The sequence below is a fragment of the Colossoma macropomum genome, unplaced genomic scaffold (assembly GCF_904425465.1).
Source record: "Colossoma macropomum unplaced genomic scaffold, Colossoma_macropomum, whole genome shotgun sequence".
Taxonomy (NCBI): Eukaryota; Metazoa; Chordata; class Actinopteri; order Characiformes; family Serrasalmidae; genus Colossoma; species Colossoma macropomum.
Genome location: NW_023494791.1, coordinates 24,147,528 through 24,163,365, shown reverse-complemented (window position 1 = coordinate 24,163,365; position 15,838 = coordinate 24,147,528). Strand labels below are relative to the sequence as shown.

The 15,838-nt window shown below is 40.4% G+C and overlaps 2 protein-coding genes across 8 annotated transcripts in view; one reads left to right on the top strand and one right to left on the bottom strand.

Moving 5' to 3' along the window:
* cpeb3 (cytoplasmic polyadenylation element binding protein 3) overlaps positions 1 to 14,702 on the bottom strand; it is a 64,474-nt gene extending 49,772 nt beyond the window's left edge. For 2 of the 7 annotated variants that reach the window (XM_036574560.1, XM_036574561.1), the window contains exons 1-2: positions 10,521 to 12,361; positions 2,244 to 2,328 (exon numbers count right to left, since the gene is read on the bottom strand). In XM_036574560.1, coding sequence (XP_036430453.1) covers positions 2,244 to 2,328; positions 10,521 to 11,591 — 1,156 coding nt within the window. In that variant the 5' untranslated portion in view covers positions 11,592 to 12,361. Of the gene's footprint in view, positions 1 to 2,174; positions 2,329 to 10,520; positions 12,372 to 13,934; positions 14,067 to 14,599 lie in introns of those variants that run through there. The other 5 variants (XM_036574558.1, XM_036574559.1, XM_036574562.1 and 2 more) reach the window with 4 other exon arrangements.
* A 127-nt stretch (positions 14,703 to 14,829) lies between these two features.
* The window catches only part of march5 (membrane-associated ring finger (C3HC4) 5), a 33,803-nt gene continuing 32,794 nt past the window's right edge, over positions 14,830 to 15,838 (top strand). Inside the window, exon 1 of the mRNA XM_036574554.1 lies at positions 14,830 to 15,190. Coding sequence (XP_036430447.1) covers positions 15,147 to 15,190 — 44 coding nt within the window. The 5' untranslated portion in view covers positions 14,830 to 15,146. The remainder of the gene's footprint in view (positions 15,191 to 15,838) is intronic.

Here is a 15,838-nt window from a genome sequence, read left to right as displayed (position 1 = left end):
CAAAAACAATGACAACGACAACAACAACGACAACAGTGACCTGATCCACCACTGTAAACTTAAAAAGGTCTTCAGAGAGGACTTTTGACAACAGCTGAGGCCAGCGAAAACAAACATTTTCCTGACAAACATTTGGCTAGAACTCCACTACTTCAGAAGCTCTCAGTGAGCAAAGAGAGCTCACTGAGGATGTCGTGAGGTCTATGAATGGCCATGTTGTTTCAAAGCACTCTTTCAAGTGTGTGAAAGCCGCCTGCTCAAGATGTTTGCTTCGTGCTCAACAGTTGATGTCTGGTTTTGCTTTTTATTTGCATTAAAACCAGACCAAAATGACTCTCTTCTCTCTGTCTACTCATTCACGACTGCAGCGCACTCAGCTTACATTCAAATCATTCCCCAGGGCTATTCTAGGATGCTTCAAACTGCTAGGAGTGTACATTCACCCTGTATTAGGGACAAAATGTTGCTTACAAATTTTGCCCTTACAAGCTGTGCTATGTTTCCCTCCATCTCGGTCAGGAAAGGAACGCAAATGTAATGATTATGAGGCCCAGAGAGAAGATCTCAGGATGACTGATGGATAACAGGGATGCACAATATGGATACAACGCGTGGGTATGCAATATGGCAAAATTACCATATGGTATGGTACAACAACGATACTTGGTATCTTCACAATACATGATATGCATCATAGTATTTCGTTTTTCTGAGGTTTGATAAGCTAAAACAAGCACTTATTATTTAATCATGCTGTCTTCGTAACAAAACATGCAGTTGGTCCATCCATTTTTTTTTTTGCATAATTCAGTCGCTGAGTTGTAAACAAAGTCAAGCAGAGTGATTTAATGTGATATGGTTCACTGTACAAAAAATGAGATAGTCAGATTTTCTTTTAAATGGTGGTGATAGGACCTGGGGTCCACAATGCAAATATAGCCATTTTATTTACAGTCCAAACTGACCAATGTATTTTTAAATTTTAAAGAGTTTTTAATATGTAACGTTGATAACGTTCAAATAGTGGTAAATTTGGGGACCACGTTGCCTTATAACGCCTTGCATGTGACCTCAGACATAAACCATACATTCTCAAAACTTTTGTAAAATAATGTATTGGTGTTTTCATAAGCAATTTATGTAACAACTAACTTTGAGGTAGCTGTGAGGCATTAAAGTGTCTGACCTCTGGTTCCTATCACCACCACTGTGAATAATTCTGACTAATTTTCTCTATAACAGAGCATTTCACAGTCCACTCTGACCATGTTTACATCTTAATGATTTAATTAAGCAGAAATGTTGAAAAATCGGTGGAATTTCCCTATAAGACAGTATCAACAATATGCTAAGGAAAGTATATTGCAACATAATGCGCCTTCATTTATCACAATAACAATAAACATTGTCATACTGTCCACCCCAAAAAGAATTACAGCAATGCAATACGCTTTGCAACATAACAAAAAAGCATTATTGTATTAACAATGTAACATATTTAAAGAATGGACTGTATTCATTTGACCAAAATAATTGGCTTTGAATGAATTACATGAATACCTTTACTCATCAAAGCATCCACAGAAACACTCCTCTGGAACTGTGATTGGTCAAGATGTTTTCAAAACACAGTTAAAAAACTTTATAACAGCTCAGAGGCTCATTTGCATATCACTGCCTTAACAAAGGCCAATACTGCGATAACCAATAATGAACTATACACCTTAGTCCTAACAGACCAGCTTGATATTTGAACAGATGCAGGCAGACTGGATTTTTAGTCTGCATGCATCACCCTACAGTCAGAAGAACACCAATCAGCTCACACCCATCCACCACACCCAAACAAAGATGATTTTGTTCTTTGCAGAGACAGAAGCAAAACAAAAGGAATCATGAAAACTGGTTCAAAGTTATTGACTGACTGAGAGCCTCAGAAAGCCACTTGTGACAGATGGACACATACATACACACACATGAAACATAGATATCTATGACAGATTTTGCAGGTAAGGCAGTGGTCATTCACAATGATTTGTAGAAGAGAAAGTCATACCATGTTGGTAAAAAAGGCAATGTAGAAACGAAACGAAAAAGAAAGAAAAACGTCAATCAGAGATGATTTGAATGAAGCCAAAAAACCAAATAAGCATGGATGTATGAATATTCCTAACCTGCAAAATGATTCCTCCATACAATATCAGCGATAGTCATTGGTGGCCCCCCGACAGGGTGTTGTTTACCTTTGTCATGATCAGTCCTTATCATATCCATTAAGGAATTCTCCAAAGTTTGCAAGCTAAATGGATCAAAGGGCCGATTCCGGTCCTGAAAGACAGAAAAACAAAGGAAAAGGGTTAGACTTCAGAGAGTAAATAATACAACACCACCCTCTTCACTTTCTAATGCTCTTGAGATGATTTCATTTGTCCAGTCCAACCTTCCTTTTGGCCCTCTTTTGCTTAATGAGAACCAGTCATATAAGAAGACAAACAAAATCAAGGGCAGGGCAAGATGCTTGGAGCACATGAGACTGTATTCACCAAAGTTTTCGAAGATCTAGGATCAGATTTCTGTTTCATTTATGATGACCTTACTAACAGGAACAGATCCTAGATCAGCACTCATACTCTGAGAGGTCTGATGAACATGGGCCCAGATCTGCTAGAACCATCTGCATTCACAAGCAGGGACATGAAGAGGAAATGACATCAGAGCACTGCAATTCAGTTTCTAACTACATAGAAGCAAGAGCAACCGTTCAGCTGTCAGAACCAGCAACGCTGGTGACATTTAAAAGTCAAACGCACAAAAACAAACACTACTTCAAGGAAATATGTGACAGAGGTGACTGGTCATAACTTGTCTATGAAGATAAAGAGCTCACTGTTGTTCTCCAGTAGAACCACCAGAGCAGCGACTGCCAAGGGCCATAACAGTAGCTACTAATGCCAAAGGCTGGAACATTTACATAACAATTTTTTTTTGACCGCATAACTCACATTACAACCAGAAGCTGCAAAAATTTAGAGGAGAAAGCAATGGACAGAAACAGGAGGCAAAAAGAATAAGCTGCTTGTCAGACACATCAAGAGAGGTATTCTCTCAGGACCGATTACAGCGATGTCTCTGCTCTAACAAGTTACCTACACTTCACTCAACCAGATCTCCCACACACAGCATTACTTCTAATGTACCTGCTAGCATGAAACAAGAAATATAGTGTTAATACAGGTCTTAGTGCTGACAATTTACAGCAAACTATACAGTAACTTAAACAATAAAGATTCAGTGCAGTGTTATATTCTATGCGATCTAGATGGCTGTGATGCATCCATTTAATCAATATCGTGCTAAAGCAGGACTGTCCAGTCTTGTATGCAAAGGGCCGGTGTGGCTGCGGGTTTTCATTCCAACAAAGCAGGAGCAAATATGAACAGCTGTTGAAGATGGAGACCAACTGATTAAACAAGTAGAATCAGGTGTGCTCTGGCTTGTTTGGAATGAAAACCTGCAGCCGTACCGGCCCTGTGCGGATAAGACTGGACAGCCCTGTGCTAAAGGAATGCCTAGTTTGTCTGGTTTACATCAGTGTTTAGAAGCAATGTAGTGTAGGAGTGGGCAATACGACAAGTTTATCATGTGTACCATCAATACTTCTAAGACACTGAACAACTGCATATATCATAAAACAGATTTAGACTAATTGTTGAGAACCTGCTAACAACAAGAAGTGGCTGATTGGATTTCAGCTTGATAAAGGAGTAATATGTAAGATGACACAACCTGTTGAAATCATACTTCACAAAGTCCCTCCTCCTCCCTCTTCACTCCTCCCCTTGTTTACTTACCAGTTTAAAGAAAACATTGAGAGTTAAGCATCAAACTTCATCGCTTTATTTGCCAAGATCCAGCAGAGGAAAGCAATGCCAGTTTTAACTCGTTTGGCTTCTATATCACTACTATGCACCAGTACAGTCCTGTGTCTCTAGTTTATTTTGTATTTATTGTCTATTGTTTATTTATTGTATTATCTATTTATTGTTATTTGTCATCCTTTTTTTGTCGGTAGATATATTATCATCCTCCTAGTATATATATATATATATATATATATATATATATATATATATATATATATATATATATATATATATATATATATATATATATATATATATATGCACTTGAGTCCTTGTCTCAATGTTTATGCAACAGAGAAGTAGCCTGAACGTGTTTCATTATACTGTATTCCTGTATATCACTGCTGTTGGACCAAAACCTTGTATCTCCAAAATAATAACTTTCCAGGAGAAGGAAAAAACATACTTTACTTTTAATGTAAGTCAATGGTACCAGAATTTTTTCCTAGTCATTTTGGGTGTTTTCTTTTGGTCCATTCATCATGAAATGTACACACAATGTAAAGGCCAACAGGTATATTTATATTATGCCAAAAACAGAAAAACAACAAAACAGAAGATACAAGGTTTAGTTCCGACGGCAGTGATATGTATAACGACAATAATGAACAGAATTTTCTTTGCTGCTGAACATGGTTTCTTGCTGGGAGCTGGTGCACGACTTCTTCATGTTCTCATGTTGGACTGACAACAGACTCGATGCTACAGTGACTCACTATCGCCTCTTGAAGTACAAAGCAGCATTATGAAACAAGACGGGCCAGGGCTAGCTGGTTAGCATGCTAACTTCAGTAGCTATCTCTGCAACATGATACACAGACGTCTTTGACATAACGTCAAAACTGTTATTTCTTCACATTCTGTTGATCATTTTAGTTCATTTTGGAATGTTTTCAAATTTAAATCTTACAAATCGCTCCTTCAAACTGCACTTGTTTCATTTTTTTTTTAATCAATAAAACCCCTGAGTAATAATTACGTTTTATTCGGTCATTGTTCAAGATCCGTTTACGTGAGGCACAATTGGCCCTGTCCTGGGAAAAGAGCTATTGGGCCGCCACAATCTTCATCACTCTTAGGCACCCCTCTGATGCAGTAGTAGTAGTTCTCCATCTCCTTTGGAGAATCCCTAATATCTTTGTAAGTAAGCTTAATATTCTATAATGTGGTTATTTTAAAAAACAACATACTGTCAGCAGTAATAAGTGATTATAATTTGCTAAACAGTAAAAAGTTGTTTAATCTAGCAAAAAAACAAATGTAGTTTCATATGAGTGAACCTCTTAAAGAGACTTATAGCTCATTTCCCTAGCAGGTAAATAGCATAATGGATAATGCTGAAGTGCTACAAGAGGACAGGGTTTAATTCCCTGCTCAGGCAGAAATGCTACCATTTCAGCCTGCTTTAGGAAAGACTTCTAAGACTTCTTCTGAAACCTCATTGGACTGTCTCTCTGCACTGTCTGCCAAAATTAAACTACTAAAATGGTGGCACTGTGGTGCCAACTAGCGTACAAATTTCAGAGAAAAAAAATACTGCAATATATATTGCATATCGTAAAAGTGCTTTCAGTGCATTGGGCAAATTTGCCCAAAGAGAACAAATCAGGCCTTATACAGTCGATCAGATATTAACTGTGCCCAGATGTTAACTTAAGTAAGGGTACAGAGGAACCACAAATGAGAAACTGTAGGGCAATAGGTTTGCAAACGAGTACAAACATTTCGAACATTATTGACTATGAGAAGATGTGTGAGTAAGAGGGAGATTTGGCAGAGGCCTCTCTCTGCCCAGCAACACAGAAAAGGCACACTGTTTGTTCACCACCAGAGCTATTGTCATGCAACTGGCTGAGCCATTCAAAAAGTGTTATTTCCCCTCTCTGGGCCCAGATAAAAATCTGCCCACTTTGTACTAATCATGAACACTCAAAACGCTGAGCTTCCCACTTCAGCCCCGCGCCCACACGCATACGCTCTCTCTGGCCGTACAAACACACGCTGAACATAGCCAACTCCTCTGATTATGACTTTTAAGTGCTCACCTTTTCCTCTCTTGACCTGTGACAGCTGGAGAGGCCTTGAATATTTTTTAAACCGATTTCTAAACGGGAATTCCAAGTTGAAGTCATTCATACAAAAGGTAAAACTCCACCTAAGGCATAGTAAAATGACCCATGTGAATTTGGCAGCTTGGTGAGGAACACAAACATTCAATCAGAGGAAAAAAAGAACATCAAGAGCAGCTGAAATTCACATATACTTTGAAAAAAAGTATTCAAACACCTTGAGAATTTGCATCTCAAACCAGAGAAGGGGCCAATGGTAGTTCCAGTTCATTTACATAGGCATCCTGCCTCGTTTGACTGCGGAAGATCAGACAAGCACCAGAATGCAAAATTCCAGTATGAGTGGAGGAGAGGGGGTGACTGGGTGTCCTGAGTGATTCTTGTACAACGTTAATTCCCACGCGTTCACTTAGATTCGTTGGACACTATGCAAAGCATTCAAAGACGAATCTGTCTAAACCAGTGTTTCTTCACTCTAGCCATGGAATAATAAATGGAGTAGTTGTCCGAACTTAAGTAAGAAGTGTTGTTCCCTGTAGTTCTCTACAGAACTTCAGTGGAATTTCTTAGTACATCAGGCATCTATCAGCATAGGAAATGAAGTTTGTTCAGCGCTATTCTTCTCTTTTTGGGTTCCTTTTTTGGTCTAAAATAAAATGCTAAAGTTTCGTGGGTAATTCCTCTGATTTTTTCCCCCCAACTTTCTGCATAATTTAATCACTAAGATTTAAACAAAGACGTTCAAAGTGGTTTAATGTGAAATGACTAGAGAAACTTCCAGACTCTAATTCCTTGACAATTTCTTTAAATGTAACGTGGATGATGTTAAAACAGTGGCTTCTCTGAGGACTATTTTACTTTGCAACACCCTGCATGTACCTCTCTGCCATAAATGGATAAAACGTTTTAGACTAAAAACTATTATAAAACGATGTTTCAGGCATCAGTGTATAGATGACCACTTCATGTAATGTAACTTCCAGTGAGGGAAATTTTAAGATGCATTTAAACAATTTAGACGTCTGGTTCTTATCACCACCTCTGTGAACAATTCTGACTCAGTAAGCTTCTCTAGAATGGAGCACTTCACAGCAAACCACTCAGAATGACACTGTTTACATTTTAACCATTTGATTCTGCAGAATTTTGTAAAAAATTCTGAAAGTAATGCAGTGAACTCCCTTTAAACATGAGATGTGTGAGAAACAGTAAGCAGTGTGTTCTGTCACAACGAAAATAAAGCAAAAAAAGGAAACAAACGAAGGGAACGGAGTAAAAAGTAAACTGGTTCCTATCAAAGTCCTTATAAGAAAGTCTGTCCACTTGATAGTCATCTTGGCAACGCCACTGGGCAGTTAATTCTAGTCATATAAGATGAGGCTCCTACCTAAACGGGGAAAGTCCTATAAAACCAAAACTACCAAAGCATATTTGATAACACGGGTAAAATCTGACAAAAACAGCATAAATAGTTTGCGGCATTTGACTCAAACAATGCACAAAAACATGATTTTTCAGCTTGTTCTAGCTACTGCACGTGCACATGTCTTCATGACCGGGGGCTTTCCTGCCATTCACTGGCTCATTCTACTGAATGCAAGTTTACCACATTTCACCTTCACGCTAGGCCAACAGCTAGGCTAGGCTAACGGCAGGTGAAAGAGGCCTGGTCTTGGTCGGCTGTGGGCCGAGATACAAGGGCTGGTCGGTGACTCTAAGAGCACTGTAACTGCTCTCTGGCTGTCCTTTCCTTTGCCCTGTTTCACCTTAACAGAGTGTTCTGTACTGAGAATGTGGGCCCTTTATCCTTGTGCTCTTTAATAACAATCTAGGAATGGCTACAAAACGAAGAACAGAGAAGTCCATACTGTCCAAACTGAAGTGATGGTTATGAAACATTTTGGGAGGCGGAGCAGAGCAAAAGAGACATCAAGGCGCAAAAGTTGAAATACAGATAGAGAGACTGCGAGAGAGAGAGAGAGAGAGAGAGAGAGATTTGTCAATGTTACAGATATTGATTATGGAGACAGAGCCCTAAGCCTCTCTATTACTTTTACCTATTACCCTATTACCCTCTTACTTTTCTTATCACAACTTTTCCAAAACCTATTAGCCTATGTGTTAAGGTCATTCCTGTTACTATAACAAAAATTAACTTTATATTTTTATATTTGTATTTACTAATATATATATTTATTTATAATTATTTTTTTTTCAAGACATGACATTTTCATGATACACAATGTGTATTACCATATTTAGCTTTTCTGAGACTTAATATGCTGGAACAGAATCTGCAGTACCATCTGTAGTACCACATATTAAACAATAACAACAATAACAACGATAATAATAATAATCTTGCAACAACAATGATTTTAGTCAGTGTTTTACAAACCACACTTCACTAAATTCACATAAATTCAGGCCCAATTAGGTGCACTTCGTAATGGAACATGTAGTTAGTCAGTGTTCTTTAAGTACAGACAGTATCCACAATATGCTCAGAAAAGTGTATTGTGATATAACATCACAATTACAATACAATATTGTCATAATATCCACCTCTATATATATATATTCATATATATGTTTAATCTAATACAATGACACCTAATGAGATCAGCTACATATGCTGATAAAGAATGGCTTCAGAAACGGGAAAAAAATTATGTGTTAAGTAGGAGATCAAGGAAGAGTGAAACTGTGGTGGGTTCATATTTAAACATTTTTCACATTTCTATGGTGCTTTTAAAACAAAAAAAATGAATTCATTTAAACTAAGCATTTACTTCTGGATGAAAATTCTATCATCTTGAGATCCTCAGTCTAGCATTTTGCTATCTGCTGTGCCTTTTGCAGCTCTAGTGTTATTGTACTGAATGCACAAACAGGTGTCTTTTGTGCCTTAAATAGATTCATATCATCAAACTTATCTTGCCCTTCACGGTGCAACTCCAATAATCCTGGTTCATCTTATGCTCAAAACGACCTAATCCCACAACACAATACAGTGGGTGAGAAAAGCAAGACATGAGTCAGAACCTGTCACTCAGAGGATCACAGCTTGCATGACTCATCACTTTTCTATCTGCTGCAGTGGTAACCTTTTCCACTGGTGTGAAAGTGCAGTTAAAATAGGTCCCATCTACTCACCAGAGACCTATCCAGCTATAAACGATCTGAAAGCAAGTCACTTACATAAGGTAAAAAACAGCCAACATGGCCTATTAATTACACAACAAAATAACAGTCTCTGTGAATAATAATCAATAAAGAAAAAATAATCAAAATATTCAAAATCTAAAGATCTACTGGAGTATATGCCACACATATAACCAGTGGATATAACTTGACAGGGGTACTATAGAATTACAGTACATGCACTACAGGGTGCAAATTCCTGATTTGTGACTTTCATACATGCTCTTGACATTTTAGAATACATAAACTTTAATGAACAAGCAATAATAATCAAATAAACTCAGAAAGCATAAGTGCATTAGGACACACTCGACCCTTCACATTAAACCTTCACTGTTTCTCTTCATGACAGCATGAGAAAAAAACAAGAGGCACATGTAAACTCCGCCCTGCTCACAGAAAGCCAATCGCGATTAAGCGTTGGCCCCTTTAAAGGCTGTCGCCCAATCATATTCGTGTGGCGTTCCCTTTAAACGCAGTTGACCAATCAGATTCGAGTGGCGTTCCCTTTAAACGCCTCCTGAGTGAGCTGACACCGACGAGCAGCAGAAATTAACCGTTCGCACCACAAACACCGGAGAGGCTGTTTCTCTCCAACAAACTGCTACACATACAAAGAAAGGTACTAAGAGTCCACGAAAAACGACACGACATATAAACATACTGTTTATGTGATTTACATTCAAAGTTATGTTTAAAAAGTCCACGTATTGACCGGACATCGAAGTGTTTTTGAGTCAGCCCGTTTCCGTAAACATGACCCTGGACAGCAATCATAAGAGGCCACAGTGCTTTGACTGGACTTTAGATATCTGAAGCTTATATACAGGTATAAAGCTAAAGATATCATATTAGCTGTAAAGTCATCTCAGACAGATCTGAAGGTCACTACCACATTAAGGGTCATTACCTCATCGTCAACGACGAAAATTATGATGAACAGGCGATACACTGGCTAAAATACTCATTTTAGTGTTCGTAGTTAACTAAATAAAAAACTTAACCTACGAAAAACACGAAATATCACAAATTCTGCAGCCTACTGCAGATGAAAAGCCTATGGACTAAAGCCGAAAATGCAGTCTTGCGTGTATTTTAACTCGCATTAACACCGTCCATCTTCTCTGGAGATGGTATGCAGTGGTTGGTTTGAGGATTTATGCTTGACATTAAGATAACGCTAGCAGTCACAAGCAAACAGTCCGCATTAGCATTTAATGTGACATGAAATACACAGCATAACTGTATTAATATATAAACAATGTGGTGCAGGACACTCAACAACACTAAAACTAATAGTAATATTAAAGTGAAACTATCTGACCTGAAAAGGTAACATGTTGTTGCTGTTGTCTGTTCTAAAGGCGCTGTCCTCCATCCAGGGCTTTGCGGTAAGGGGACCGGCTCTTGGAAATTTCGGCGGAGCAATGACGTTGCTGGGGTAGGGCTTTTTCATCGGGGAGATTGGGTTGAGGGGAGAAGGGACCCCGACCCCGACTCCGACCCCTACCCCGACTCCCACCCCGACCCCCACTGCTCTGCGCGGGTCCCTGGCCGCCTGCAGCCCGCTCCACGGACTCGAGCCTGAACTCCACACCGCGTTCTGGTGGTTATTCCAGGCGGACGAGGAGGAGGACGAGGCCGGGGAGACCTTGCTGTTCACGACGGCCTGGTGAGCGTACGCGGTCCTCTGGGGGAAAGCAGCTTGGTTGGGGCTGACGGGGGACCTCCTCTGCTGGGACTGGGGCTGGGGCTGCTGCTGCTGCGGCGGCTGGGGCTGCTGTTGGTGCTGAGACTGCGCCAGCCCGATCTGAGGCGAAAAGCTGCCTCCGAAAACCGGGTTGACGTGGTGCGGAAAGTTCTGGAAAAGCATGGTGCCGTTCACCGAGGGGATTCCTTGGAAAAAGCTATCGTCCATGGCATTCGTGGTCGGCGAGGACCAAGTGCTGCCGAACGAAGGAGACAGCGAGGTGCCCCCGGTCTCCTGCGGCGGCGGCTGGTGGAAGCTCAAGCCGGGCAGGAGCGGCGACTCCATGGCGGTCTTCTCCTTGCCGCTCGGCCTCGAAGGGGCTTGGCCGGACGGGCTGTCCTCCGAGACCGCCGGCTCCGACGAGGGGGTCGGGGTGGAGGGTGGGTCGATGCTCGCTGGGTCTTGCTGCTGCTGGTGAGCCTGGGCTTTGCTTTTGTCCATCAGTAAATCATCCTGCATGGTTTGCCGAGCTGGAAGGGGGAAGAAGAGAGACGAGTTGTTATTGAGGATATCGTACACCACATTCGTCGGGCTGTGACCGCGTTTGGACGAAGGAAACGTCGAGAAAGAGAAATTGTTGTTATTATTGCTGGGGCTGCCGCTGCTGCTGTTACTGCTGAGCAGAGCCGAGCCGGAATCGCCCATTTAGCACAAAGTGTCGCCGTTATTGCACAAACCGCAGCCTGTATCCTCTTAGACCGTCCCCGTTTCTTCTGAAACACACATTTATCTCCAAAAACGCCAATAAAGGAGGAAAAACTTCAGACAAGCCCCGATATTCACCAGTTTTTTCGCCACGTCTCTTTTCCCCCCTCACCGGAACTCCAGATCTGCAATGTGAAACTGATTCTTGTTCCTGTTTTTTTTCTCTCTCCTCCCTATAAGACCACCCCTAAAAACATTTGCATACGTCAATAAATACAGTCGCGTCCTTCCACAAGGTTAACAGAGACACTCTGCCCTCGCCGTTTAATGAAGGTGGATCCACTGAAACACGTTTTCCAACATTGTCACATTCTCTCTCTTATTATAGAGCATTTCACAGAGCATGACTTCTCAGCTGACCGGATAACTTTAGCCAAAAGCCAAGCTTGTCCAATAGGAGAGACCTAATAGGAGTTCCGACTGGATGACCCTAATTTGGGCCCAATTTGTCCAGCTTTGCTGAGAAACTCTGCTTTGTGAAATAATCTACCTCCACTTTCACTGGCTGACAAACCAGTCGACATCATCTCAGTAACGCTGCACTGAAGAACTTCTCTTCATTCTGCTTTTGCTGCATTTCACATTAGTTTCAACCACTCTCATTGCAACACTTTGGCCTACTGAACATTTAAATGATTGTCTGCTCTTCCGTATCAAGGAGTAAAGCTTACTGCATTTGGGTTTTGACCTTTTAGCTCGCACAGCCTGCGAAAGGAATCCATAATTAGCTTATATGTATTAACAGTTCCCGTCTGTTGAATATATTATCACAGAAAGTCTTTGCAGTGTTTCAGATGTCATTTCTGCTTGATTATCCATAGTGGTTTTAGGCCTGGCAGCTGTAAATTTGATGATGCCCCTTCAGTTTGAAGACTCGTCTGGCATTCAAGCTGCTAAAATATGCTTAAGGCTAGTGTCCATAGGGCATGCTGCTTTTTTCATTATTATCATTATTATTATGGTCAGATTAAAGCAGCTTTAAAGGTGAATTTCTCAGATTTTTCAAAAATTCTACATAATTAAATGGGTGAGTGGTTTGATATGAAATGCTCCAATCTAGAGAAATTTACTGTCAGAATTTTTCACAGTAGTAATAGGAACCAGATGTCTAAAGTGTTTAATGCCTCTAAAAGCTCCTGCACATAAAGTTATTATATGAAATGGTTAGATGCTGCATGATGTGTGACACTGTTTTATGATAGCTTTATGATAAAGGTTTGGCTTAAAATGTGTTTTAATCTATTTATTTGAATCCATTCTTGGCGGAGGGCTATGCTGTAAGGCAAAATAGTCCCTCAAGAAAACTAATTTTTCAGATTTATGACAATTCCATCATCACCATCATCAACATTTCATATACAAACTCAGAAGACACATGTATTGTCACTGGTCGTTTTGGATAGTGAATAGAATGGCTATATCTGTAGACATGGTGACCCCTGGATCCTATCACGTCTACTTTAAAGAAATATGGGTCTGTAAGTTGCTCTACAATGAACCACTTCTCGTCAAAACCACTCTGAATGACTGATTACATATCAGGGACGGAACTATTCTGAATTTTTTTTCAAATTGATGGAACTGCCCTTGAAATTAATATCAAACGGCACTGCAGCAAAAGGTTGTCAAAACAAACATGAAGAAGTATCTAAAAATATCTACGAGTCTGTAGATTAGACTCGTGTGTGATTCTCGTCGACGACATACTCTGAACAATGACTGAAATAAAAAAATAAAAGTCTCCGTCTGTAGAAAAGCCCAGGCCAAATCCGCTATGCGACAATTTTAGCTTAAATAGCCTGAGAGATGCAGGCTGCAGTTGAGTGAACACTCCCTGCAAGCTCATCGTGCTTAATATAGCCTAGCACATATCTAAGGCGCACGAAACGATTTATGTCAGGGTTAAAAAAACACAAGACGTCTACAGAGCATTTAGTCGCAGTTTATCCTCGTATTTTCCGTGTTGCTGTATATGAGCTGCCTATTCAAGGTCAACAAAGTGATCAATACAGGGGGGCAATCTGTCAAAGCAAACCACACAGATCAACACACTCTCTGTCCCATAAAAGTACATGGGCCTATGCGTCAAAGCTACTACATCACGATATGTTGCCTAAAACACATACACATATGTGGGGGCTATAGCAAGAGGGGGGGAAATCATGCACCCCCTCCCCACACACACTAATCCTCCACTGCACCGATATAGCCTAGCGAAATCACAACACATATGCCACAACATGCACATTTGTACTGCCGTAGACTACATGAAACCGACTTTACCTTATCGTTCACCTTTTTGGGATTCTGTAAATAAAAGCTATCTTTTCAGTTTGCTTCGTCTCGGAATTGATATGACAAATGAGCTCCCCTTCTATAACCGAGGTAAGAGTCAGCAGTTGCCTCAACAGCTGATTGACTGCGGCGCATGGATGATGTAGGGGAGGCTTAAGGGAAATGTAGTTTTTTTTCGCGCAACTTCCAGCCGAGACAGGAACCGAGTAGTTTTTAGAGGATAAAATAAGCGACTCGTTCAGAAAGACGCTGAAGGCTCAATATCAACGCCGTAGAAATAGGACTGCATCATAATACAGGACACTGTAACACTCTAAAGCAGTATGACGACATGCCATGTCATGTCAATATGAACCTGCCGTTGTACATATGCTGTTTGTCTCCTGCCTATTATTTGATTAAAATGACAGAGGCTCAAAAAGACAAAAAAGAACATATTACAGGCAAACAATCGTAGCCTAAATAAACATGCCAAAGTTGAAAAAGTCCCCACTGGTGAAAGCTATGGAAATGAAACTCAACTGTGACTCATTAATTATTTTTTTCATAAGTATCTGTTAGTTCACGCTTCACACAGACGCCGGTCTCCTTAGAAATCCCGAAGTACTTCTTTTTCTCACTCTCTGAGCCTTAAAAGATGTTAAATGTCTTACCGCAATACGAAGTGTTTTGCAGCCATATGTGTATCTTCATTTTACTTTCCTCTGTTTCCAAAGGAGGTTTAGTGTCTCTCGGCTGGAACCGCCTGCTGGAGTTAGAGCATAAATTTGATATTATTTTGGCTAGCCTAGCTTATATGAAGGAGAGTAATAAGAACTGAAACTACATGTCCCAGAATACTTTGCACTACGTGCGTCGTTTTTATTGTTGCCGGTGACGCAGTGCGCGTCTCTGCGTTACGTCTCAGTCAAAGAGCAGTAAATGGAGTCAAGCGGTCACGACACGAAACTATTAATAACGAATAAAGTTTTAGTTATGTGCAGCAGAAGTTTAATCAGTAAGGCATATTTGTAGTGTAATAAGGTTATTACATACCGTGGATGTAGCTGGCTAAGTGTGCAGCGAGGGTTCGTTTCGGTGTCTTCTCGTCCTCGTTAAGGCCTTTCTAGCTTCAGCTGCTGTGTAACGTTTGTTCAGCTGACGTTTTTAGAAATCCAGCGATTCACCTGTGCATTTGGACGTCTGAGCACATAAAGCGACATGACAGACGAGAGTGCCGTTGTAATGCAACAGATTTTAGACAGGTGGGTAAATGAATGTTGTTGCACGTGAGCAAGCTAGCTAGCGCTTCTCGCTAACTTAGCTGGCTAACTGGTTGGCTAGCTTGCAGTTTGCTAGCTTCTAAGTTAGTGTGTAAGGTTTGCTAAAGCACACTGAGTGCTCTTACTACTTTTTAAACGTTAACTTACTTAAAGTGAAATGCTAACACAGATTGTGCACAAGCCCTGATATAACAGTATCTTGAGCTGTTTTATCAGATACGAGCTGCTTCTGTAGCTACTTACGAAATGTAGCTACTGTAGTTGGAGTAACTACATCCAGAGCATTTTGTGAGTGTATATATATGTATAACTTCATATGTTGCTGTTTTTAGTTTTTGTTGGTAAATATGCCAGCAATAGCAGAGGGGCATGGAGATACATTTTAAAAAGGTGTTATTTCATCCTTTCAGTATTAGTATACTCATGTAACCTGTAATGGTAATATAGATAGTGTTGCACAGAACCTGCACAAAACCTTGCGCTTAATAATACACGTAGAGTTTGTGGTCATGTTCCCTCTTTGTTGTCTGACATGACATGGCTGGATCATGGATTGGAAGTTGGATCTTTCAGCATAGTGACAATCTGTATTAGTTCTTTTGGATGACACAAGATTGTTGTGGTCCCTGT